Source organism: Abramis brama (genome assembly GCF_963993115.1).
Source record: "Abramis brama genome assembly, chromosome: 18".
NCBI classification, from domain to species: domain Eukaryota; kingdom Metazoa; phylum Chordata; class Actinopteri; order Cypriniformes; family Leuciscidae; genus Abramis; species Abramis brama.
The window spans coordinates 3,740,371-3,765,800 of NC_139980.1; the positions used below are offsets into that span (position 1 = coordinate 3,740,371).

The 25,430-nt window shown below is 37.4% G+C and overlaps 1 protein-coding gene across 5 annotated transcripts in view; it reads right to left on the bottom strand.

Moving 5' to 3' along the window:
* kcnk2b (potassium channel, subfamily K, member 2b) overlaps nt 1-20,338 on the bottom strand; it is a 58,960-nt gene extending 38,622 nt beyond the window's left edge. For 4 of the 5 annotated variants that reach the window (XM_084090351.1, XM_084090353.1, XM_084090349.1 and 1 more), the window contains exons 1-2: nt 16,859-16,910; nt 4,606-4,916 (exon numbers count right to left, since the gene is read on the bottom strand). In XM_084090351.1, coding sequence (XP_083946477.1) covers nt 4,606-4,916; nt 16,859-16,865 — 318 coding nt within the window. In that variant the 5' untranslated portion in view covers nt 16,866-16,910. Of the gene's footprint in view, nt 1-4,605; nt 4,917-16,858; nt 16,911-19,784 lie in introns of those variants that run through there. The other variant, XM_084090352.1, reaches the window with a different exon arrangement.
* Nucleotides 20,339-25,430: the final 5,092 nt, after the last annotated feature.

Sequence of the window (25,430 nt, forward strand, 5' to 3'; positions counted from 1 at the left end):
ACATTCCTTCATCTGTAATTGTTTGGGCAAACACTTGTCACATACTAAGTCACACCATTGGCTGAGCAGGAAGTTCATATATTGAGCTGCAGTCTTCAACACTAAATTAAAGATTAATATAATCTATATTAAATATACCAACCTATTAAACATATGTAGCATTTATAATAGAAATATTTCTGTGAAGCAACAACGTGAAAAGAGATCACTTCAAAATGATGATATCTTTTTTTTTCGAGAGACTTTCAATGGTTATTGAGATGTATGGACATTAACACTCATCATACAAACCTCAACAATGGTGACAATAAACAGTATTCAACATATGTATAACAATTTCAGATAAAAATATCATCTCTGAATATTGCTAAACAAGCTACTAAAAATCTGCAAAAATAAAAGCAGAAAACAGTAAGACAATTCATCTGCATAATTTATGCATGCTGGGAGTCATGGATGAGTTTTGTACTATGCTGGTACCCATCATGCATTGCAGCATGAAGCTTTTTTTTTTTTTTTTACTGTCACCATTGTTGAGATTCAGATGAATAATCTTGATGTTTATGTGTCTAAAAAAAAAATCCAGTAGCTCAAAATGATTTGTGCACACTTTTAGACTTTATCTGATTGTTTAATGCTATTGGATGTCATTCGGCAGTTTCACAGGGGTTGGTGGCACAAATTATAAACATAAAGTTATAAACATATCACTATTATAACTAATGAGGAGATTTGAGATCAGTAAAAGCTGTTTTTGTTATTATCAACAAGGAGTTGACAACTCCTGTGGCCTGTTGCATGAAGCCAGATTCAGTTGCTACCCAGGTAAGTTGACATAATTTTCTGTTTTTTCGGGCTCAAGAAGGTGGATTGGTTTTGAGCGTGTTTCATTGCCATGGTAACTTACGCTACATGGCTAACCTGCTTCGGAGCAGGTTTTTTTCTGGGTTAGAGATCGCAAACCCAAACTGGACCAATCAGCTGTGAGTAAAGTGAGGTTTTCTCTAGCGAGAAGTGAATCAAACTGACGCTCTCCATGTTCCATGTGATTGGTTGTTCGCTGCACGTGTCACACTTTCAGGTGCACACTCTTCAGAGTTAATCACAAACTCTGGATCAAACCTGCGTTGACAGAGAACATGTATACCGAGCGTCAACATAAGCCTATACTATTTAAATACCAATAAAGTGGGTCTATATATTTTTATCAGTTTTATTTTGATAATCATGACACAATATAAAATTTGAAAAGAAAAGAGTAATAAAAACAAGGATTTGTGAGCATTAGCGGAACTGAAGGTGTTCGAATAAACAAGAAACACACATGATTGTTGTCATGCGTGGATCAGCTGTGTCGTCATCAGAGCTCGTGCAGCCGCTCTGGAGAAGCTGCGCTGGCTGAATCGTCTGGCTGCTCTCAGATCGCTCTCACGGTACTTTGATGCCATACGTTACAGTAATGTGAGGTTGGCGCTGTCTCAAGTCGCACAAAATTTCTAACCGAAACTGAAGACTTCAAGTCAGATCGGTCTGCGCAGCACTGCATGAAGTCGAATTTTTGTTGTTTTTTGTTTGTTTGACCTAAAAACATAAAAAAAATTCTTATACACAGTATCTGTGTCTTATGGTTGTGATTAAGGGCATCACAGTGGCTCAGTGATGACTCCCAGCTGAGCCAGAAGGTCTTTCCCTCAGATCTGGATTCCCTAACAATCCAAAGATGGAATTATAGACACTAAATTGTCTATTGGTGTGAATGTGTGTTTTACTGCCTATGGATGAATCCGTTGGCTGAGTATTTTGATGCCATTTTTGTGGCTTAGTTTTGGGGTTTCTGGTTAAAGACTGATGTGTTGATATGGTTTATTGAAGGGTAAGATTTGGTACCACAATTAAAACTTGGGTACGAGAAGGGTACGAAAGCATTTTCAAAACATCAGATGTGCCATGGAAAACCATGAAGGCCATAATCAACAAGACAAGTGAAGACAATGGGGCACCACAATAACATTACAAAGAACAGAGCACCTGTCCAAAATTTATTTAATTAACACTTTTTATTTATCCACAAAAAAAGCTGCATCTTATACATTAACAAACTGGTTTAAATAGGTGCAATCACCACTGAAATGGCACTGCACAAAAGCTGTTATTGTGCAGTGCTATTTAAGTGGTGATTGCATCTGTTTAACCAGATGACCTGCTTTAGGTCATCATCCAAAATATGGCACTCTAAATATGGCCCAGAAGAACTGCACTGTGCAAATTGCATTCAGCACAGACTTTGTGGACATGTTTATGCCATTGCCTGATCTGGACAATTCCTTAAGTGAATCTAGTAAACTGCCTCACTGTAGTATTAAAGTATTACTTTGGTGAAGATAATGTGAGGAAAGGAAGAGAGCAACTGTGGAAGCAACCAAAGTTTACACTGCTAGTTTTTGTTGTTACTGTATGTCCCTGAAAGTGTTTTTTTTTTTTTTCAGAAGTACTAGCAGTAGATTCAGGAGTACTGTCACAAACAAACTAACTACATAACCATTTTTTCACAAGTTCGCACTTACATATAATCATCAGATATATAATAAAATATGCATATTTGGCGTGCTGCCGAGGGGAGGGATCCGAGCTCAGAATTTGGCCTGAACACCCTGCTATTTTGCAAGTTCTCCCACTTAGAAATCATGGAGGGGTCTGAAATTGTCATCGTAGGTGCATGTCCACTGTGAGAGACATAATAATAAATAAAAAAAATCCAGAAATCACAATGTATGATTTTTTAACTATTTATTTGTATAATACAGCTGCAAATAAGTATTTGAACACCTGAGAAAATCAATGTTGCAATTACAGAGGTCAAACGTTTCCTGTAGTTTTTCACCAGGTTTGCACACACTGCAGGAGGGATTTTGGCCCACTCCTCCACACAGATCTTCTCTAGATCAGTCAGGTTTCTGGGCTGTCGCTGAGAAACACGGAGTTTGAGCTCCCTCCAAAGATTCTCTATTGGGTTTAGGTCTGGAGACTGGCTAGGCCACGCCAGAACCTTGATATGCTTCTTACAGAGCCACTCCTTGGTTATCCTGGCTGTGTGCTTCGGGTCATTGTCATGTTGGAAGACCCATCTTCAATGCTTTAACTGAGGGAAGGAGGTTGTTCCCCAAAATCTCGCAATACATGGCCCCGGTCATCCTCTCCTTAATACAGTGCAGTCGCCCTGTCCCATGTGCAGAAAAACACCCCCAAAGCATGATGCTACCACCCCCATGCTTCACAGTAGGGATGGTGTTCTTGGGATGATACTCATCATTCTTCTTCCTCCAAACACGTTTAGTGGAATTATGCCCAAAAAGTTCTATTTTGGTCTCATCTGACCACATGACTTTCTCCCATGACTCCTCTGGATCATCCAAATGGTCATTGGCAAACTTAAGACGGGCCTTGACATGTGCTGGTTTAAGCAGGGGAACCTTCCGTGCCATAAATGATTTCAAACCATGACATCTTGACTTAGTGTATTACCAACAGTAACCTTGGAAACGGTGGTCCCAGCTCTTTTCAGGTCATTGACCAGCTCCTCCCGTGTAGTTCTGGGCTGATTTCTCACCTTTCTTAGGATCATTGAGACCCCACGAGGTGAGATCTTGCATGGATCCCCAGTCCGAGGGAGATTGACAGTCATGTTTAGCTTCTTCCATTTTCTAATGATTGCTCCAACAGTGGACCTTTTTTCACCAAGCTGCTTGGCAATTTCCCCGTAGCCCTTTCCAGCCTTGTGGAGGTGTACAATTTTGTCTCTAGTGTCTTTGGACAGCTCTTTGGTCTTGGCCATGTTAGTAGTTGGATTCTTACTGATTGTATGGGGTGGACAGGTGTCTTTATGCAGCTAATGACCTCAAACAGGTGCATCTAATTTAGGATAATAAATGGAGTGGAGGTGGACATTTTAAAGGCAGACTAACAGGTCTTTGAGGGTCAGAATTCTAGCTGATAGACAGGTGTTCAAATACTTATTTGCAGCTGTATCATACAAATAAATAGTTAAAAAATCATATATTGTGATTTCTGGATTTTTTTTTTTTAGATTATGTCTCTCACAGTGGACATGCACCTACGATGACAATTTCAGACCCCTCCATGATTTCCAAGTGGGAGAACTTGCAAAATAGCAGGGTGTTCAAATACTTATTTTCCTCACTGTATATATATATATATATATATATATATATATATAAATGCCTCTTCTCGTGCTGATTGGGTAGATTGTCCAAGTGTGCTCCTCCCGAACTTTGTTACCATACCATATACTTGCCATCGCACATACACCAGTGCTCTGAAGTTTTTTTTAACGTTTTTTTTCATTGGTATTTAATTATTATTTTATGGATATTAATGAATGAAAATTAAAATTTGTGATGATCAAAATAAATGTGATGATCAAGAAAAAAATAAACAAAATGTTCTTATTTAAAAAATAAAAACAAGTAAAACGAGCCCAGCATAAGATGACATTATGGACAGATAATCAACCTCAAATGTGTAACCCAAGTAGCCCAACATGTGTTCAGTCCAATATTTGGTTTGTGTGCACGTCTGCTGTTTTACCTTCACTAAATATTCCAGATCTGAGGAGTTCACACATGGATGCTGCTCGAGGAATTCCAGTTTTTCCACTAGGATGGCCAGTTTCTTTGACATCTCATGAGGCTGTTCCAACTCTTTAAACACAGTTGCTCCAATAATCAAGTACAGCACCACCAACAGGAAGACGGTCAGCACTGTTTTCCAGCGCATGACGGTTACACGAGTCTCAAAGTTTTCAGAAGACTTCAGCAGCACTGGCTGAGCCGAGAATGAGAGACGAGGTCTGGAGTTATGAGCGGCTGTTTTAGGATCAAGGAGGTCAGGAGCAGCCACTAAAAGAAAGAAAGAAAGAAAGAAAGAAAGAGCATGAGATAAGCTAATGACTGTGAATTGAAGAACACATTCTGAAGATTGTTTTGCTCACCAGATTATACACACAATCACACCAGTAGCTCAGTGGTTTTCTGATTAGCAGGATTTGTGAGTCCGTTCAAGTGCTCTTGTTTCAGTCTTTCAAATTTGCACAGAACAGAATAAAGATGCAATGTCAAATTGAATGAATGTGTTTACTAAATTACATAATTTACTGTGTTGAACATGTTTAAATAATCTCAAACTTTACTTTTATCCTTTTAGCATTACCTAAAGCAACATAATTATGGAACAATGCAACATACTATACTACTACCCAAAATGTTATGCTACTTTTAGAATTTACATAATATATTATAATTTACATAATATATTGCATAATAATCTGGTGAAAGGAATTATTTTATATGCATATTGAGGACCATATTAAACAAGACACTTTAACAGCTTTCCATACCAATTTAAGATTGATCAGTCTGGGACTGCAGAATGGGGCTTAAACTAATATATTTACATATTGAACCTTGCAGACTTTACCAACTAGGTACAGATAAGTACAGATTAAACCTTAATGACTGATTTTATTGAATTGATGTAGTTATTTTCTTTCTATACTTTCATGATTTGTTCTGTGAGTTTCCTGGACAGAATCAGACAGCCATATCTGAACACTTAAATCTTACCCCGCCATTGACAAGATTTTCCATAATTTATGACACAACTCTTCCCAGCCATTGATGAGTTTTTCCTGCAATCCATGTTTTCACTGTTATACAGTAGTGGGTGCTGTTATGCATTTTCTAAAATAGGACATCCAAAAACAAGCTAAGAAGAAGCCGCAAAAACAAGCAATAGAATATTGCTTACGCACATGTAAGCTAACATGATCATCCAACATTCAACAGTATATAAATCTAAACTTTATGCTAACTTTACGAAATAAAAAGGTAAACCAAGGAGGTATAAGACAAGCTTTATCGGTGTTGATGGACTCAAACTATGTTTTTCTATGATGTAGTCATTAGCAAAAACATGATTTTCTCAGCTTTTTGTTCAATATGATCCTTTTTTTTAAATTAAACTGAAAATGATTTTAAAAAAATGCTGGCGACACATTTTTGCTGGCAAATGTTTTAATAAACGCTGGCAGGGAAAGTGTTAAAGGACCCCTATTATGCTCATGTACATGGTTTATTGTTTTTTTTTTTTTTTTTTTTTTGTTCACTGGAATAGGTTTTGGTCTACTTGAATATGTCTATGATTTAAGGTTCAAATAATGTTCAGTATTTCTTATAATTACACAGTTGAAGCACGTTTTTACCCTCTGTCTGAACATGATTTAGTTAAGCCCAGTCTGCTTTGATTGGTCAGCTGGCTAAGTCTGTGGTGATTAGTTTACCTCTTAGAACGTGACAGAATTATAACACCCCTCACCATAACTGGCACATTCATTGCTGTAAACAGAGAGTCTATCTCTCCTTTCCCATAAACCGCAACGTGGTGTCTGAAGGGTAAAGTTGTAAAGCACTGGCACTGGTGTAAGCACTTGCACTGATCCCCTTTACTAGTGTTATCTAACCGTTAGTGGTTTATGAATAAAACAAATCAAGGACAATGTAACATTGGATAAAAAGTCTTTTAACTCCTGACTGTAAATGGATTCTGGTGTGTACAGTTTTGAATAGAACTGGTTAATAAACCTATTAATTTCTTTGATGGAGGTGAGCACCTTATTTCCTTCCTTAATTGCAGGTATGACGGTGAGATGCATCATGTTGCTTTATCTGCCTAGCAAAGAGTTTCCCAGCTTTCTCCCCACTCTCATAATACTCGGTCTTCAATCTAAATAATGCATATTCTGCTTTCTTATTAAAGAATTCATTCAGGATTCATGAATTTTAATTGACAAAGCTATTTAAATTTCAAATCTATAAAACCTTGCACAAATTCTTTTACTAAATCAATTATTTGTTTTTCTAAAAGTTTCACTTTTTCAACACTTTCTTTTTTCTTCCTACTGGTATAAGCAATACATTTTCCCCTAATAAATGCTTTAGAGGCATCCCATACTGTTGCTAATCTCTGAGTTGACCCAATATTAAGTTCAGAAAACAACTTTGTCATCCTGCAATGAATCTACAAAGACCTTATCCTCCAGCATAAAGGTATTTAGTCTCCACCTCCACCTTTTCTTAAAATCTACTTTGACTTCTAATTTTAACTCCACATGTGCATGATCTGTCAATCATATTACTCCAATTATGCAGTCAGCAACAGAGAATTAAAAAGTTGGATATCAGAAAATAATCAACTCTTGAAAAGGTCTTGTGACAATTTGAGAAGAATGACTATTTCCGTTCTCATGGATTAACCAATCTCCAAATATCTGTTAATCCATTGTCATCTTTGAGAGTGTGAATGGCAGCTCTATCTCTAGGGATTGATTTGATGTTGTTTTGACTTCTGTCCAGGATAGTCTGATTAAAGTCACCTCCAAGTATAACATGTCCCTCGAAGTTGGCTAATATTTAGTTTACCTCATGTAAGAATTTAGGCTCCTCCTTATTTGGTGCATATACATTACACAACACTACTTTAACATAGACAAAGGGGAACTGGAGCGCTGCTGGTATCCCTTGTATCCTCTGGTGCTCGTGGAAGGGTTAAATGTTCATAAAAAAGAATTGGAAAAAAATCCAGGTCCAGGCACTCAGTAGGATGCAAAAGTAAAAAAGCCTTTATTATTTTAAAGGGCTAAAGCATTAAAACACCAACGCGTATCGGCCTTCATCAGGGTGTTGGTGACAACAACCTACTGAGCTTCCTACTGAGTGCCTGGACCTGGATTTTTTTCATTTTTTTTTTTTTATGAACTACTTTAACATAGTTGAGCTTTGCTTATATGCAGAGTAAACAACCTTCCTTGTCTTTATGTTGATTCATCAATACAAAATGTATGTTCTTCCTCACTAGTATGGCTACTACTACGTCGGACCCAGCCACGTCTAAGTTTCAAAGCTTCGTTTTAATCTTTACAATGTGTCTCTTGTAAAAGGGCAATATCAGCTTTTCTGACCTTAAGGTACGCAAGTATTTTTTTCCTTTTAACAGGTGACCCACAGCCATTTATATTCCAAGATATGCTATTTATACATTGTATATCAATCACAAACTAATAAAATGTAACACTTTGAACCTGTTGTGCTCCGATTCAACTTCCTTGTTAAGTTCCAAAAGGAAAGAAAAAAATTTACCTTTAACATATAAACTGGTATTATACCCAGAATGATTTGAGGGTGGGGGTCGGGGGGTTAGTGCGCATGCACATGAAGGGGGGTGTGGGGAGTGGAGGAGAGAGAAGCATAAAGAGGGAAGTTAGCTAGAGGAGAGATGTCCTAACAACGACTAACGTTAAAATTTTATATTCTTGAGAATGTTGATATGGCCGACACACGGCCAAAGAGACGACGTTCCGATGAACAAATAACAAAGAATAGGGAAAAGGAGAAGGAACGTGAAGTCCCTGAATTGACATCGGAAAACCGTTCAAAAGGTGGCGAGAACTCCGCCGGCAGAAGGGCTTCCAATACGACATTCAGGTGGCTCTGTTTTTGCTGGACAGATGGGTAAATCCAGTTTGTTTTTTCTAAATGGTTCATGGCTGTTTCAGGAAGCACGGAAGGGAGGGGGACAATACTTCGACCCAACATCACTTAGAGCACCTTTAAGAGGCAGTTAGCCCATTTCTGGGTCACAAATCTGGTCCCTGATGCTCACGGTCAGCGTGCACTCACTGACTCAGGAAGACAGACCCCAAAGCTTTGCCCGACCCACCATTTCAACCACGTATCATAATACTTCAACTTGCATATGTTCAGTCATAGCAATTTACTTGTCACCTCCTGGATGTGCTCCTTTATATATCTTTCCGCTTTCATGTGGTTGCCAGCGGACAGTTGCCAGTGACAGCTATGCAATCACACTGATGGTTTATTTACAGGAAGCAAAGAACAAGCAGGATAAACAGGCAGGTTTACAGGGAGGTTTGGTTGAATGACTTAGCTCTTGGTTAACTCTCTTTGTCCTTTGCAGGTGCGTGGCAGGCAAGAGTGACTGAAGACGGTGAAGCTGAGCTGAAGAAGACGGAAGATGGCGAAGGCTGACAAACAGGGATCTGGGATGAGCAGAACAGGTAGGTGGTCAGGTAAGTTGAGCAGAAGTGAACAATGAAACCAGACAGTGATGGTGTGGAGAGTGGCTGCTTAAATACCGTGATGGCGACAGGTGTGATGAATTGGAATTCGGGTAAGGCTGATCGAATGGGTAGAGCTGAAAGGTCAGGTGTTGATGGTCTTGATTCCATAACTGTGGTCAGTAAAACTCTGCTTTTTTTCCCTTCCAAGTAAACTTCAGTGTCACTGGATGAACCAGGGTATGCAGAACCTCACGGTCCCAGAGTAACTTCTTCGCTGTGAAGAATTTTTTCATCATTGCTCTCTCCCTTGACATATCCTCAAAGATGGAAAGCTTGCATTCCTCCCATTCAAATCCCCTGCTCTTTTTCACTGTTGCCAGGACTTTCTCCCTCGTGGTATAATGTAGAAATTTCACCAACATGGCCCAGGGACGTTGATCATCATTAGGCTTAGGGCAGTGTTCTTCAACCCTGCTCCTGAAGGACCCCCAACACTGCACGTTTTCTTTGTCTCCCTAATCCAGGGTTTCTCAAACTCGGTCCTGGAGGGCCACTGTCCTGCACAGTTTAGCTCCAACCCTGATCAAACACACCTGAGGAAGCTAATCAATGTCTTCAGGATCACTAGAAACTCACAGCTAGGTGTGTTTGATCAGGGTTGGAGCTAAACTGTGCAGGACAGTGGCCCTCCAGGACCGAGTTTGAGAAACCCTGCCCTAATCAAACACACCTGATTCAATTCATCAGCTCATTATCACATGGGTTAATGAGCTGATGAGTTGAATCAGGTGTGTTTGATTAGGGAGACAAAGAAAACGTGCAGTGTTGGGGGTCCTTCAGGAGCAGGGTTGAAGAACACTGGCTTAGGGGATCACAGAGGCTCCGATGACTCTGCTCAATCTCGAACTGTGATCCCATCAACCTGAGCCCCTCTGACCCCCATCTTTTGGACAGACTCATTTTGCAGCCTGCTTCTTTCCCCTCTTTAAGATTATTTTGATCTTATTCCGCCTGCTGCGATTTTCTAAATTCTCAGCTTTATTCCAGAGTCCGTCCACAAGTTTCGCCATCCTCTCAGTGTCACCAGTCAGGTGATTCGTTGAATCTTCCATGTGCGAGATGCGATACTCGGCTTTGTCGAGTCAGGCCTGTATGGAGCTAATCGCATCTTTAAGTTCTATAGTAGTCGCATTAATAGTTATCAAATCACTTGCTGCCCCTGCAAATTAGCGTTCGTTTGACTAATTTCAGCAAAAATATATTTTAAGTTGACGGATAATCGTAAGCTCCAGGGCTCGTTGTTTTCCGACGTGTTTGCACTACTCGAATTGGTTGCATGGAAGATGTCATTTTGTCGTTTGTCAGATGCTTCAACTAAAAATAAGTTATCTTTCGAAGTTTGATTAAATTTGCAAAGCAAATATATACTAAATAATCTAAATAATGGTGGGTATCCAGAGCGCTGCTCTAGCGTGCTGCCATTTCCCAGCTTGCCATCACGTGACTCTCCATATCTTTTCAGTCTTTATAACATGGTGCAAACAAAATGTATCAAAATTTTACCAAAAAAAAAAAAACTACAGGGAACATTAAAATTGGATTTAGGAAACAATTTAAATTGTAATACAATTAAAATAGGTTCATATCTTCATATCTTTTCAGTCTTTATTTTTTGACAGCTCCTTTGCTATCTGTAGATTTTTGGACAAAACTAATGTGCCAATATTGTCACTTGACAGTCAGGATCTTAGTGGGCTGTGAAAACTCTCTCAGAAGCTGAGCTTGATGCTGGAATGCAAAGGTAATATTTGGCAAACATTGAAAGAATAGGGAGGTTTGATTCATGCCTTTTCCACCAAGAAAGTGGAATCTGTGGCATTGGTCTCTTTCATGAAATTGTATGTTTGGAGTTCTTTGTTTAGTCTGTCAGCTGGCATCTTTAGATATTCTCTCTCTGCTTGACATTCATATCCATTTCCCCTCTCTTTTCTTGTTTTTCTCTTATACAATAGTTGACAGGAGGCTACCCAAGTCTTGTTGTTTGTTTGTTTTTCGCAGCTGTTTGTTCTTCCTGCTCTGTTTGTTCTCCATCAATGAGTGTTGATTCGGGAGATCAGCTGTTTCAGCTTTTTGCATATGTACTTCCGTCACTTCCTTCTCCTTAGTTACAAATGTGTTCTTAAATCAAGATTCAAAGAAGGTTGCTGAATTAAGAAGGATTTGTAACTCTTCAGTGCTGTATCTCATCTCCAGATATTTCCTGATCTCAGTTTTCATATTGCAGGTTAGCACAGAGTCTGTATCACTGTCCTATACATGTGACCAGTGGCGGATTTAGCAAATTGGGGGCCCAAGGCGAAAGTATGTACGGGGCCCCCCCATTCGATCTTTAAAAGAGAACGAAAAAATTTTTTACAGACTGAATGGTGGATAGGCAGGTAAAGCTAATCTACAGGGAAGTAAAGGTTGGAGAGGAAAAAAAAAAAACTTTCCCTTTAAATCCTGCATACATTTTCTTTAATCCAAAAAGCAGAGAACACACAAAGTGTAGCACTACACAAACTAATAGTCACAATGGCACCCAACAGAGAATACGGTTTCAGATAACACCAGAACAATCTAGCATCACAATAAGTGTATTGTGATGTCAAAACATTTTAGTAACTAAACAGAAACATGTTACAATGTTTACATGGTACAATTTCTGGTAAGCTACGGGTTTTTTTTATTGCTTGACACAAATTTCACGATTTCAATTCAATTCTTGTGATTTGATCCAATATTGACTCATTTGGATAAATATTAGGTACGCAAGATAGGCGTTAATTTTTCCAAAGAAAAAAAAACTCACATAATGCTGTAAACATATATTAAACTCAAATTAAACATAATGTGTTTTTATTATAATAACAATTTTAATAATATAAGTAAAAAAATATACTAAATATGTAATATATTACACATATTTAGCAAAATAATCTCTTTTTTCTAGCCAACTAACATGCTATAACATATATTACGGCTTTCCTGAGGTAACGTAACGTTAAGTGACATAATTGTTCTCCAGCTGTTTTATTGACGTCTTTCCAAGGTTGAAAAACACTGATTGATCGATATATAAGGAATATACATTTCGGTAAGTTGTACTATATCTTTCAACATTGTTCATTCGTGTTTATTCACTATTAGCTAGTAGAGAGGATCGATTCGGTTCACCTGCTGCTAGTGATCTGTCACGTCACATTTACAAGTGCCAAAACGGTATTTATAGTAAGGGGGTAAGTTAACGTAAGAGGGGCGAACTTGGGAGAGGTGATGTTGCATTTTGCTCCAAGCAAATCCACGTATATCCATGTGACTCGTTAACATTATTCTCACCTAGCGCCACTTCACAGCTAACGTTAAGTTAGATGCTGCTGCTGTAGAGGCATGTTCAACGCTTTGGACGTTGTTGTTCCTGTCTGTATCCCCAACAGTAGCCGTAAAAAAAATTGTCATCTTTGGCAGCGTTGCCAAATACTTATCTGCGTCTTTTCGCTTTTTTCTTTTATTTGAGCCGCTTGGGTAACTTCGTTTCATTTTCGCGTTTAGACTCGTCTTGTTTCGTCTCTGTTTGTGTACGTCCCAGACAGTCCTCCTGTCACTGCGTGTTTATCTTTCGCGCCGCGCACCGTTACGGACTAGTCCATTTCATTGTGAAAGTCGGGAGTGTATGTGTAGAGACGGATAACCATGAAGGCATGAACTGGACATTTTAACTACTACTTCAACGTTTCAACGTATTTCTTAAGAATATTAATACAATTTACCATGCTTTTGAAGCGTTCATGATGATAAGATGCTTTTTTTTTTTGAGGTTGGTTGGGGGCCCCCCTACTACGACTGCTGGTAGGGGGCCCCAAGCAGCCGCCTACCTATGCCTCTATGTTAAGACCGCCACTGCATGTGACAGTATCTTCCACATCACAGGGATGACAGAAGAAAGTGTTGCCACTTTTTCTGCACACAAGGCATCCATGGAAGTAATTAGTGGGCCCAGGGCCTCTCACACTGTCTCCAGTGTGGTGATGTCTGTGCCAGTAGGCATTAGGCACCACTTATTCACAGATGGCTTGCTGCTGTTCACAGAAACGGTCCACCATTTCAAATATAGAACCCCAGAAAGTAGGTTCATTGTGAAACAGCTTGTGCTCTGTGAGGTGAAGGCTTCAAAAGCCTTGTCATTTTGTTAGATCTAGAAAATGCAAATATAGTCTTTCTAAGTCTAGACGCCACCCAGGCTTGTAGCCTTGTTCACTGCCAGATGTACTGTAGGTTGTGGCCAAAGTGGCAAGACTTCCCCTTAAATGCCTTGATGTTTGAGGATGCATTATCAGTTGTGATTCCACTCAGGAGTGTCATATCGTTTCCATGTTTGAGTTACTGTTTCTTCAAGAACCTCCCTAATATTCTCTCCTGTGTGATCTGAATGTCTTGCTGCACATCCAAGACACCAGGACTGCATTTTCCAAGAGTCACTTATTAACTAAATTGTCTACTGTTCGACTCATCCAAAGGTCTGTTGTACAAGCAAAGTAACTCTATTTGGACAGTTGTGACTCAATCACATACCTTGTTTCATTGACCTAGATTAATAAATGCTATAATACTGTTAGGTGAGGTTACCTAATAAATATTGACAAAGTGTAAATATTATTAGACCTAAACTTCATTGGTTCTAGCGTGTCATGCATGCACAGTTGAGCTTTCGTTTTTACTGTGTCATATTTAATTTATACACTCTTATATTTGTGTGTTGATCAGTGTTGTGAATTAAAGTCTAAATTAAATCACTTGAATGATGCACTCACCTGGCAATCTCTCAACTCTTGGAACAATTTAGGAGGAGCAAACGACAAACGCTTTGGCAAGATTTGATGTGTTGCCTCCCGTGAAAACACATGATTTATAGCAGCATTTGCAGATTGGTGCATTAAGGTTTGTTGGTTCACCTTTTCCAACAATTGAGAAATTGAACAAAATTATGATAATATATACCGGTATAATTATAATTAAATATAATATATACCGGTATTTTTTTCAGTATAGTCACAGACCTGGTGGCAAGATCATAAGCTGGGATCTGATCTGTAAGTGGAGAAGTTATTTCATGTATGCGATGGACACATAAAGAAACGTTTGAAGGTTTCTTTGTGTGGGCAGACTTTCACCTTTTGAGAGTCCAAGTCCTTGGAGTGAAAAAGCTTGCATTTCAGTGATGGTGTTTGTGGCAATTTTATGCAGTTCAAGATTTGATTCAAAAAGTGATGTGCTTGAGCAGATTGATGGAATCTGTGGGAACAGATATATGGCTGCATTGTCCATGTAAAAAGTGCCTCTTTTAATTATTTTCTCTGCAGCTTGAAAAAAAAAAATGGTCTAAAATAGAATATACCTTTTAAAATTTTACTTTATGTTCCACTGAAGATTAACACCCATGGCCATTCAAAAGGCTAAGGGTTAGGGCTAGGTTTGTGAGTTAAATTTCACTGGTCGGTCATCCTGAGCAGGTAAGTCAGAGTTTTAGATCATCCTACTCAAAACAAAATTTCATTTAGATTTTCATAATAAGATTCAATATGGCGTCTACCCTAATTAAGGTTTTATTAGGGTAATTAGGGTGTATTAAGGTTCAATTAGAGCCAACAAACACAAAGATGATCACTTCATCTGTCCCAATGAAGTCCAACCATAAATTATGGCCATTTATATTCAGTTGGTAATCAACAGTAATGTCTGTACATATTGTACTGTACACATGCGAGGAGGCATGAATCATCATGGATATCGATGTGTTTCACACCTGGGAAGACAAATACCCTCCCATAATGGCCCTATCAGGTGGGACTGTGAGGTACCCAGAACAAAGAATTAGGAGAATTTAAGAATGGCTTTTTGATTGTTTGGATTTATTTACAACACAACATAATCAATAAATAATAAAGATACATAAAGTACAAAAAAGGACACCACTGAACACACTGACAGTCACAGTGTGGTGCAGGCAGAAGAAGACGAAGAAGAGTCAAAAGTTCCAATGCAAACTTTTAATCACAATATAAATCATACAGGTACATAGAAGACAGGCAGAAGGTTCATACACACTTAATACGATGTAGATCAGACCAAGACTGACTGAACAGATAGAACTTAAATACAAACATAGATTACACTGATTAACAGAACACAGGTGATACAGATGATGATGACTAAACAGGTGACAAAACTGAACTGATAATGACAGTAACCATGGATAATATAAATGCCACTTGGAAATATTATAAGGAAACATGGAATTAGTTTCCATTGTTATGCTGATGACACTCAAATATATATTTCATCACGGCCGGATGAAAACGTTAAATTATCCAAATTGACAGAGTGTGTTAAAGATATAAAAGATTGGATGACGCGTAATTTTCTTTTATTAAATCCAGACAAGACAGAGGTAATACTTATCGGTTCAAAAAACCGCCCACAGAACCTCTCACAATACAACTTTGACATCGTAGGATGTCCTGTTACTTTATCCTCTACAGTAAAAGACCTGGGTGTTATACTAGACTGCAACCTGTCTTTTGAAAATCATATTTCGTATGTTACAAAAACAGCCTTTTTCCACCTTAGAAACATTGCTAAGCTACGTAATATGCTATCAGTTTCTGATGCAGAAAAGTTAGTTCATGCATTCATGACCTCGAGACTAGATTACTGTAATGCTTTATTAGCCGGTTGTCCTGCATCCTCAGTAAACAAGCTACAGTTAGTTCAAAATGCAGCTGCTAGAGTTCTTACTAGATCAAGAAAATATGATCATATAACACCGATTTTATCATCACTACATTGGCTACCTATAAAGTTCCGTATTAATTATAAGTTATTGCTACTGACTTATAAAGCCCTAAACGGCTTAGCTCCAGTCTATTTAACGGATCTTCTATCGCCCTATAATCCATTGCGCGCTTTAAGATCAATAAATTCGAGGCTTTTGGTCATACCTAGGATATCCAGATCCACCAAAGGAGGGAGAGCATTTTCACATTTGGCTCCGAAACTCTGGAATAGTCTTCCTGATACTGTTCGTTGCTCGGACTCGCTCTCCCAGTTTAAAACTAGATTAAAGACGCATCTTTTCGGCCAGGCATTCATATAATATTGTTAATCTTACAGTTCAAACTACAATCCGGCCTCTAGTTCATAAATGCCAGAGGAGAACTGGCCCCCGACTGAGCCTGGGTTCTCCCAAGGTTTTTTTTTTCTCCATTAGGTCACCTGATGGAGTTTTAGGACACCATAGGTCACTTGATGGAGTTTTTTCGGTTCCTTGCCACTGTTGCCTTTGGCTTGCTCAGTTGGGGATATTTTGGGGATATTTAATTTTATTCTATCAATCAATAAATTCCACTAGAAACAAACCTTGTTGTATTATTTTATTTTAATTTAATACTGGGAAGCTGCTTTGATACAATCTGTATTGTGAAAAGCGCTATACAAATATACTTGATTTGATTTGATACAAAGGAGTGGTGGGAAAAGAACAAAGGAGAACAGGAACCAATCAAAACACAAACTGAAAGTCCAAACAAACAATGACACGTGACACTGATCCAAAGACAGAGACCTGAACAGTCACACACCTTTGTGCCATTCCTGAAACATAGTACATACCTGTCATTTTCAAGGTGTTTGACTTTTCATTTTATCATGTTCATGTACAGAGACTCATGTGAATGTTTAAGCCAGCAGGACTCATCAGTGGTATCTGGTCCCTGTAAAAAACAAAAAAACAAAAACGAAACAACTGTGAACATGCTGATATCAATAGAAACTATAGGGCTGTGCTATTTTGGGGAGAAATTTTAGATTTTTCTGGTTAAAATTGCAACAAAAAAAAAAATATATATATAATGAACGGCCGGTTTGTTGTGCCTTGTAGGCATATATTTGTATGGTTGCATAAAATAATAATAACAATAGCCTAATAATCATTTGTACTTTACAAAAATGCAGGCGGCCATAACGATAAATCGTTAAAAAGGAACACTTCAGTACACTACACTAGAGAAAAATATATGGATTATTATATGTTACTTCAAATGTTTCCATTCGTTATAACGTTATGATATGAGATTGTAGTAAAAATATGAAGCCTAATGTTTGGAGCGTTTTGCTTTTCAAACACACAGCGCAAGTGACTCAAACTCACAGCGTGTGCAGAGACCATTTACTGAAGCGATCAAGTCGGACCAAACTATGAAACATTACTGTTACCACATTATATCTAAGTTTGAGCAGATATCCACAAATACAGTATTTAACAGTAAACACGGGTCTAAACATTATAATATTCACCATATTAGTGTAAACACTCATACTAGCCTACTTATATCATGCTGTGTTTTATTATCGAACATAAATACATCCTCATGTCGTACATGTATATAAATTTAGCATTGAAAGGTTGCCTACCTGTCTATAGTTCATATTCCAACATGTTTCTGTATATTTCATACATTTTAGGCTGGCATCAGCTTAACTAGTTGCTACAATGTGAAGTTTATGCAACCATAACATGCTTACTATGAGTGGGAATTGCTTACCTTAAAAATATTTTTCATCTTCAAATGGCGTTCTTCTAATTTTTCTGAGGTAAATCCAAGGTAAACAGCACATCAAAACGTGTCTTCCAGACTTGATGAAAAGCAGAGGACTGATGAAGTCTATTGCTTTGTTTTGAGGTGATGGGGGCGTTTACAGGTCTGCATTCCTTCACGTGGACGATTTGCATGTGAAATGCTCTTGCGCGCGTGGGTGTGGTCAGATTAGAGCTAATGAGGAACTGTACATCTCATTGCTTTCATACAGATTACTTAAACAGAGAATATTTGTTTTTGATGTGATTTACATAATTTAAAAATAAAAATTATTAAACAATTATGAATGTACACAAATAAAAGTAGACATTTAACAGTTTTGAATGATGTAGAACACTTGCCTGTATGACAAAAATTAGTTATTTGAGTCTTTTTCGCACTGATGGAAAAAAATCGAGTTAATCAGGCTGGTGCGACCGCATGTTATATTAAATGTGTTAATTTACACATGTAGGGATAAGTTGTAGATAAAAAAACAATAAAATAAAATAAAATCTTTCATTTGATGCAGATACATCTGCAAACTCAATACCTAAAAGCGGTACACTTTGAAGTCACCACAGAACAGGTTTATACCCAACAGAAATCTTAATTTCAAACTGCAAATAGTGTATCTTCACTGCACTTTACCACCGATGAATGGCTATGGCCATCACACAGCATTTGTTAGATTACACAACAAAGGCTGAGAACTACAAAGAACAACCAATTAAACAGAAACGCTGAAGAAAATATAATCAAGCAATCATGCTGCTATCAAGGAAAATCAGAAAATTCAGTAAATCAGGGCTAAAACGCACAAAACAGATGCACAAATTACTACAATTCGTGCTGAGGGTGTCTGCACCAAATGTCATGCAAAAAAAGGTTTGCATTTTCAACTTTTGAGAAAGGCACTGAAATGAACATTTTACTTAAAACAACCTTTAAAAGATTTATGGCACAATGCAAGTGAATAGGGCCAACTTGTAAACATTCAAAGTGTTCACTGTTTTAATAGCATAGCCACAAGACTTAAATAATATCCAAATAACATGACTTAGTGTTGAAATTACAATGATATGCCTTAAACCCTATGACTGTAAAATGATGATTAAAACAACTGTACACCTCAAATACTGTACGTTTTAACAAGAATTTATGTAAATGCTTTTACCAACATAAGCTTTACATTTCTGCTTGTAAATTAATTTTTATTGTAAGTGTCTCGCCATAATCTTTTTTTTTTTTTTTTTAATGAGGGACAAAGCTAAATATTTTTTTTGTGTAAATAATCAGCATTGAGCCACAAATGCTGTCGACTGTACGTTAAATTGCATTAAACCCTGAACAATCCAGTCTATCATTCTGAAGAATAAATTTGGAAATTATTTTAAATTAACTGCACCATTTAAAAAAAAAAAAAAGTTGTCTTGTTAATGACAGTATTGCCTAGGTTGCACAATTGTTATTGAGTAGAAATCCACCCCAGAAAATCACAGCACCCCCAACTCAAAACATCGCATTTATATGTCCCACTCATATCAATACTAGCCTACTGTTAAACAGTTCTCCAAATTATCACGAACTAATATTCAGGTGATATGATTTGAAATATGGTATGATATGAGTGTACGCATGCATCACATCTCTTCGTGATACGCAATACATTGATAATTTATGAACCATTTCATAAGGCTGCCCAGTAGGTTTTTTTCCCCATGTACAGATTTGCTTTTTTATCCAAGGAAATTATTCACTGATTTGGTTCATCTTGTAGGGTAATATTAATCATTTCGTTTATTATCTTCAGTTGAAATAAAGGACTAGGCTAAATCAAATCCAAACCTCACGAGTAGCGTACCCTCTCTCTTCCCCTCTCTCTCATACACACATACACACGCATAAATAACACATCTGATGTATAACGCCGGCTGTGTTCCGGTGTTTATGTAACTTACTTCTTCAGTCCTCTCCTCATCGACGCTCGCGTTACCGTGTGGTCGCAGCTGTTCGGTTCAATTTCTGCAACTCCATTTCTTCTGATCCGTGATAGGGTAGATTTTTTTTTTTTTGCTGTTAAACTGTCCGAGCCTCTCAGAAATGTACAGCTTGTTGAATGAGTGAGACGGATGGGAACCGAATCGCACCTTCTCTAGATCAGAGACTTCAATGACGCAAGACGCGCGAGAGCGGTTCGTGATCTGTGATGGTAGGTTTCAACCAGGCTGATCATAATTGTGCTCTTGACTCTTAAACTCAGATCAGCCCCTGCTCCAGTGCTGTTCTGAAATAATCCATCCAGAAATTAAAATTAAAATGCATTAGGTAAGGGTAAGGCAATAGGTTATTTATTATTCGAACTGGCTTCCATGTTAAAGTAGCCTATGCATATGCTTGCCTGTTCAAATTGCCTGTTCAAATGGTTTGATGTGATGTTAAAGCGTTTATGCTGGGATGTGTAGGTGTTTTTAAGGAGGAATCGCATCTTGCCTTACCCTAGGGTTGGTCAACCTTCCCCCACCGTCTCTCTCTCTCTCTCTCTCTCTCTCTCTCTCTCTCTCTCTCTCTCTCTCTTTCTCTCTCTCTCTATATATATATATGCTATATCATGTCCGTTACTTAATGTTGTCACATTTTCCTGCTTAACCCCAGCCAACACAGCCATGTGGGGCCCAAATGGGTTTGACCTGGGCTGTCTAACTGGGACCCAGCCAGTTTTGTCCACGGTTTCCATGTGGGCCCCACATGGGTTTGCCCAGATGAAATGAACACTGCTTAGTGTGCAAGGTACAGGCTGTTTAATGTAACACTTAATCAGTGTTGGAGGTAATGAGATTATTAAGTGATTGAATAATGATAGTGCATTAATGATGAACACCTGCTGTTAACAAGCATAATCACTGAAGGAAAGAGAAACACAAGAACCACTTCCAGCCACAACCTTGGATGAAATCAACTGAAGATAAAATACATTACATCTCTCAAGATCTGATTAAACAACTCCACAAACAGCATTACCAGCTTCACTTATTAGTAACCAGACTGACTTTATTTCTGTCAGACGTCTACAGAAGAAGAGGTTTAGATGTTGATTACTTATTTGAAAGTAATAGTTTGATTTGATGTTACCACTGTGGCGATCAGTGTGTGCTTTAGTCAGGATCTTGACTTTTTAACATTAGTTTTTCTCTGGCAGCTGTATCTGTTTGTTATGGTGAAAACAGCACGAAAAAAATATAATCAGATGCTGTAATCTGATTGATGATAACATATGAATCTAATCATCATGTAGTGGCTTAGCTCATTGATTATGTGTGAGGTTTATATGGGTAGTATGTTATTCATTTTGTTTTATTGTTGTGATTCTACAGCAAAAGTATAATAGAATTTAATCAGAACATCAAATGATTTTTAACACACCATTTACATATTTTGGGCTCCTGTGAATTTTACTCGCACACAGACATCAAGAATCAGCATATGAATCTCAACAACGGTGACATGCTTCATGCTGCAATGCATTCTGAGTGCATCATACGAAACTTATCCATAGCTCCCAGAATGCATTGCAGCATGAAGCATGTCACCATTGTTGAGATTCATATGCTGATTCTTGATGTCTGTGTGCGAGTAAATCTCACAGGAGCCCAAAATATGTAAATGTTGTGTTAAAAATCATTTGACTGATTAAATTCTATTGTTCTCTTGCTGTAGAATCACTATAAAACAAAATGAATAACATACTACCCATAAAAACCTCACACATATTCAATGAGCTAAGCCACTACATGATGATTATACTCATCATCAATCAGCTTACAGCATCTGATTATATTTTCTCTTGCTGTTCTCACCATAACAACAGATACAGCTGCCAGAGAAAAACTAATGTTAAAAAGTCAAGATCCTGACTAAAGCACACACTGATCGCCACAGTGGTAACATCAAATCAAACTATTACTTTCAAATAAGTAATCAACATCTAAACCTCTTCTTCTGTAGACGTCTGACAGAAATAAAGTCAGTCTGGTTACTAATAAGTGAAGCTGGTAATGCTGTTTGTGGAGTTGTTTAATCAGATCTTAAGAGATTTAATGTATTTTATCTTCAGTTGATTTCATCCAAGGCAATGGCTGGAAGTAGTTCTTGTGTTTCTCTTTCCTTCAGTGATTATGCTTGTTAACAGCAGGTGTTCATCAATAATGCACTATCATTATTCAATCACTTAATAATCTCATTACCTCCAACACTGATTAAGTGTTACATTAAACAGCCTGTAGTGTGCACACTAAGCAGTGTTCATTATATCTGGGCAAACCCATGTGGGGCCTACATGGAAACCGAGGACAAAACTGGCTGGGCCCCAGTTAGACAGCCCAGGTCAAACCCATTTGGGCCCCACGTGGCTGTGCTGGCTGGGACTAAACATTACTATGCTTAAAATTGAAAAAACAAATAAATATTTTGTATTTTTACATTAACAATGTAATTAATGTTTTATTTAATAAAACCAATCTCTCATCAAGTTAGTGCTTTTAAGCATTTTTACATTTATTCCAAAACATAAAGGCAGTAACGATTCAAAAATATATTTTATTTCAGCTTTTCTTTATAATAGTCAACTTATGTTCGGCTGTCATCAATCTTTAACACTGGTCAAAGACACTAGGCCTACCTTTAATTTCACCAAACTGATTGCTCACTTAACCCACTCCCCTACTCCACCCCCCACTTCATTTATGAATAATTTGAATTAAATATATATATATAATATAGTCATGGTTTCAGTAAAGATATAGGCTACTTACCAAAACTCATAATTTTGTTATAAATATAATATTTGATGTAATGTGTCCACTTAAACACTGACAAGCAATATGTCAGAAATTGCAGCCACATCAGCAGCAGAAAGACTTTGTTGTGCAAGCAGATATTTTGACCCAGAAAAAAGGCACAATATGAGAGAGGGACAGAATAAAAAATATAAAATTGAAGGCAATGTCTCCCTTCAAAGCGGTTACATTCTTCAACCCCGTCACACTAATCTCAACTATTCTTTTGGGGGAAAAAAAGGGAAGATGATTAAAAATGGCAAAAAAAGGCATTTCTTGCTAATTCCTACCTGACATGTTAAGGACTAACACAATAAAATAGTGGTTTTAGTAACATTTAATTTTTTTTTTTTTTTTTTTAAATAAAGAGACCACAGACAAACAATATGTCTATTTTTAACTTCAGCCCCCAAAATGTGAGAATTATTATACATATTACATTTGTAGTTATTCAATTGTTATGAGGGACACATGAGATGTAGGTAGATGTTTGTTTTATTGCAAGTTTTGTGTAAAATCTTTTTTTCCTTTTTAAACCAATTCCATTTTGTCCATTATGGGGTTGAGAATAAAAGGTTGCCTCATTTAGTATACGCAGTTCTATGAATATGCAAATGAGCCCCGCCTCCACTCACTCACAGCAGCTCAGAGATCCACTCATTGACGATCACACGTTGATCTGATTGGTTACAAGGTAGTTTGTGACGTCAGAAACCCCAGTGATTTCAAACCGTGTTTTTAAGACCGTCTTTGATTCACTGCAGTTTTAAGGAGAAAACACTCAGCAATGGTGCCGACTTATGACTTTGCACATGATTTGTCTTAAAGCATATTAAAAAACACCACATAGAACCAACATTAAAAACTTGATTTTCACCACAGGGGGTGTGAGGGACCAAGCAGTCAAGGGCAAATAATGCAGGATTTCCAAACAAAGAAAATGATTTATTAAATGCCAAACAAAGTTACCAATTAAATTACTTAAACGGAATGAAATAAAGTCAGGTCTGGGTCCATAAAAAGGGTCAACTGAACAGAACCAAATTTAACAGTAATCAAACGAACTAAGCAAACCAAACTAAACAAAATACATGTATACATCTCCTCAATGACACACATGGAGAACTTATATACACAAAGGACTAGTCCATTACACATACATAACAAATATCACTTAACGTAATTAAAATAAAAAAAATTCAGAAATATGAAGAAATGGGTCATAAACAAAGTAATATACACAAAGAATTATAGTCAAATAGTACAAATAACAAGGTCACATGAGACATAGCCATCTTCTAACCATATACATACTGGGAACTATATTCTCAGAAGGCGAAGCACTGCTACTTCTGCGGAGTGATTAGCGCAACACTCTGAGCGAACTCTCTTCTCAGGTGCTGCGAGCAAATCACTCTGCCCAAGTAGCAATGCTTCGCCTTCTGAGAATGTGTGTTATTTGTACACGCTGTGACTATACAAATCACAACATGTAAATAGGAAAATGTTGGCGTTTAGTTTGTCACTTATTGGGAGCAGTATGCTAGCTGGAGCCGTTTACCTCCAGTCTTTGTGCTAAGCTAGGCTAGCGGTGGGTGTGTCAGACAGAGTTACGGCACGCACGGAGATGAAAAAGGTATGTATGGACTTATCTAACTCTGGGGGATACGGTGAATAAGCTAAAGTCCCAAAAAGTCGGCGTGTTTCTTTAAGGTCTAGGTCTAGGCCAACCCGAAATGTAGGGCTGACTGCCTGACACCATAAAATATCCATGATGGAGAATATGCTAAAACACATTCACAAAAGAATGAAAGGCTTAAACAATAATACTTAATATAGACTAAGCATGCTTACACACACATGCACACATTTTGTTTTAGATACAGATATTATGATGGGTAAAAAAATGTTTACTGCAAATGTCTTCTGTAAAACACCATTTTCAGGTTTCACATTACTCATAATGTAGCACAATTGTCAAAACTAATGTTTAAATAGACATGAAGTGATGGATTTTGATAAAATATGATTGTAAATGTTATAATAGTGATTTTATCATTTCTAAATATGAATTATAGAAACACATTAGTAAGTAGTAAGAAAAAAAGACCAGCATTAACTCATTAGCTTGCTTTCATTTAAATGTGTCTGTTTTAAGTGTCAGTTTGTCTCCACTAAAGCAAGGCACATTTTCCATGTTAACTCCCTTAAACATGCTTACACACACACAATTTTTTGTTTATATAGATATTTGAAATAAACGATAGTTAAATAAATGTAATTAAATTAAATTTCAGGCCTCCAATTTAAAATATAATTTTCAGGTGTCACTGCAATCCTAATGTGATATTGCAAAATACGATGCATAAAATGAACAATTGAAGAGTTAAATTTTGACAAAGTCATTTGTAATGTTATTTTAATGATTTTATAAAGTTTAAATATTATTTCAAATGCAAAACCCTTGAAAATAATTTTTACAGAGCAGAATGGGCCAATGAGTGCTGTCCTCTGCTATTGTGTGGTGGTTTTGTGTTTTAGATATAGATATTTAACCCCTTTATAGGCAAAGATTGCAGATGGCCCCAGATTATTGTATAGAATATCAACACTCATATGAATTCACGCATGTCTACTGCGGTTTATTTGTGTTCACATACATGCAGACAGCATCCGTTAGGGCACTTAGTTCAAAAGTGTGCATATTTGGAGAAATATTGATTTATTGCCATGTTTGCAAAATCTTTTGTCATATAGAATACCCTTTTTATT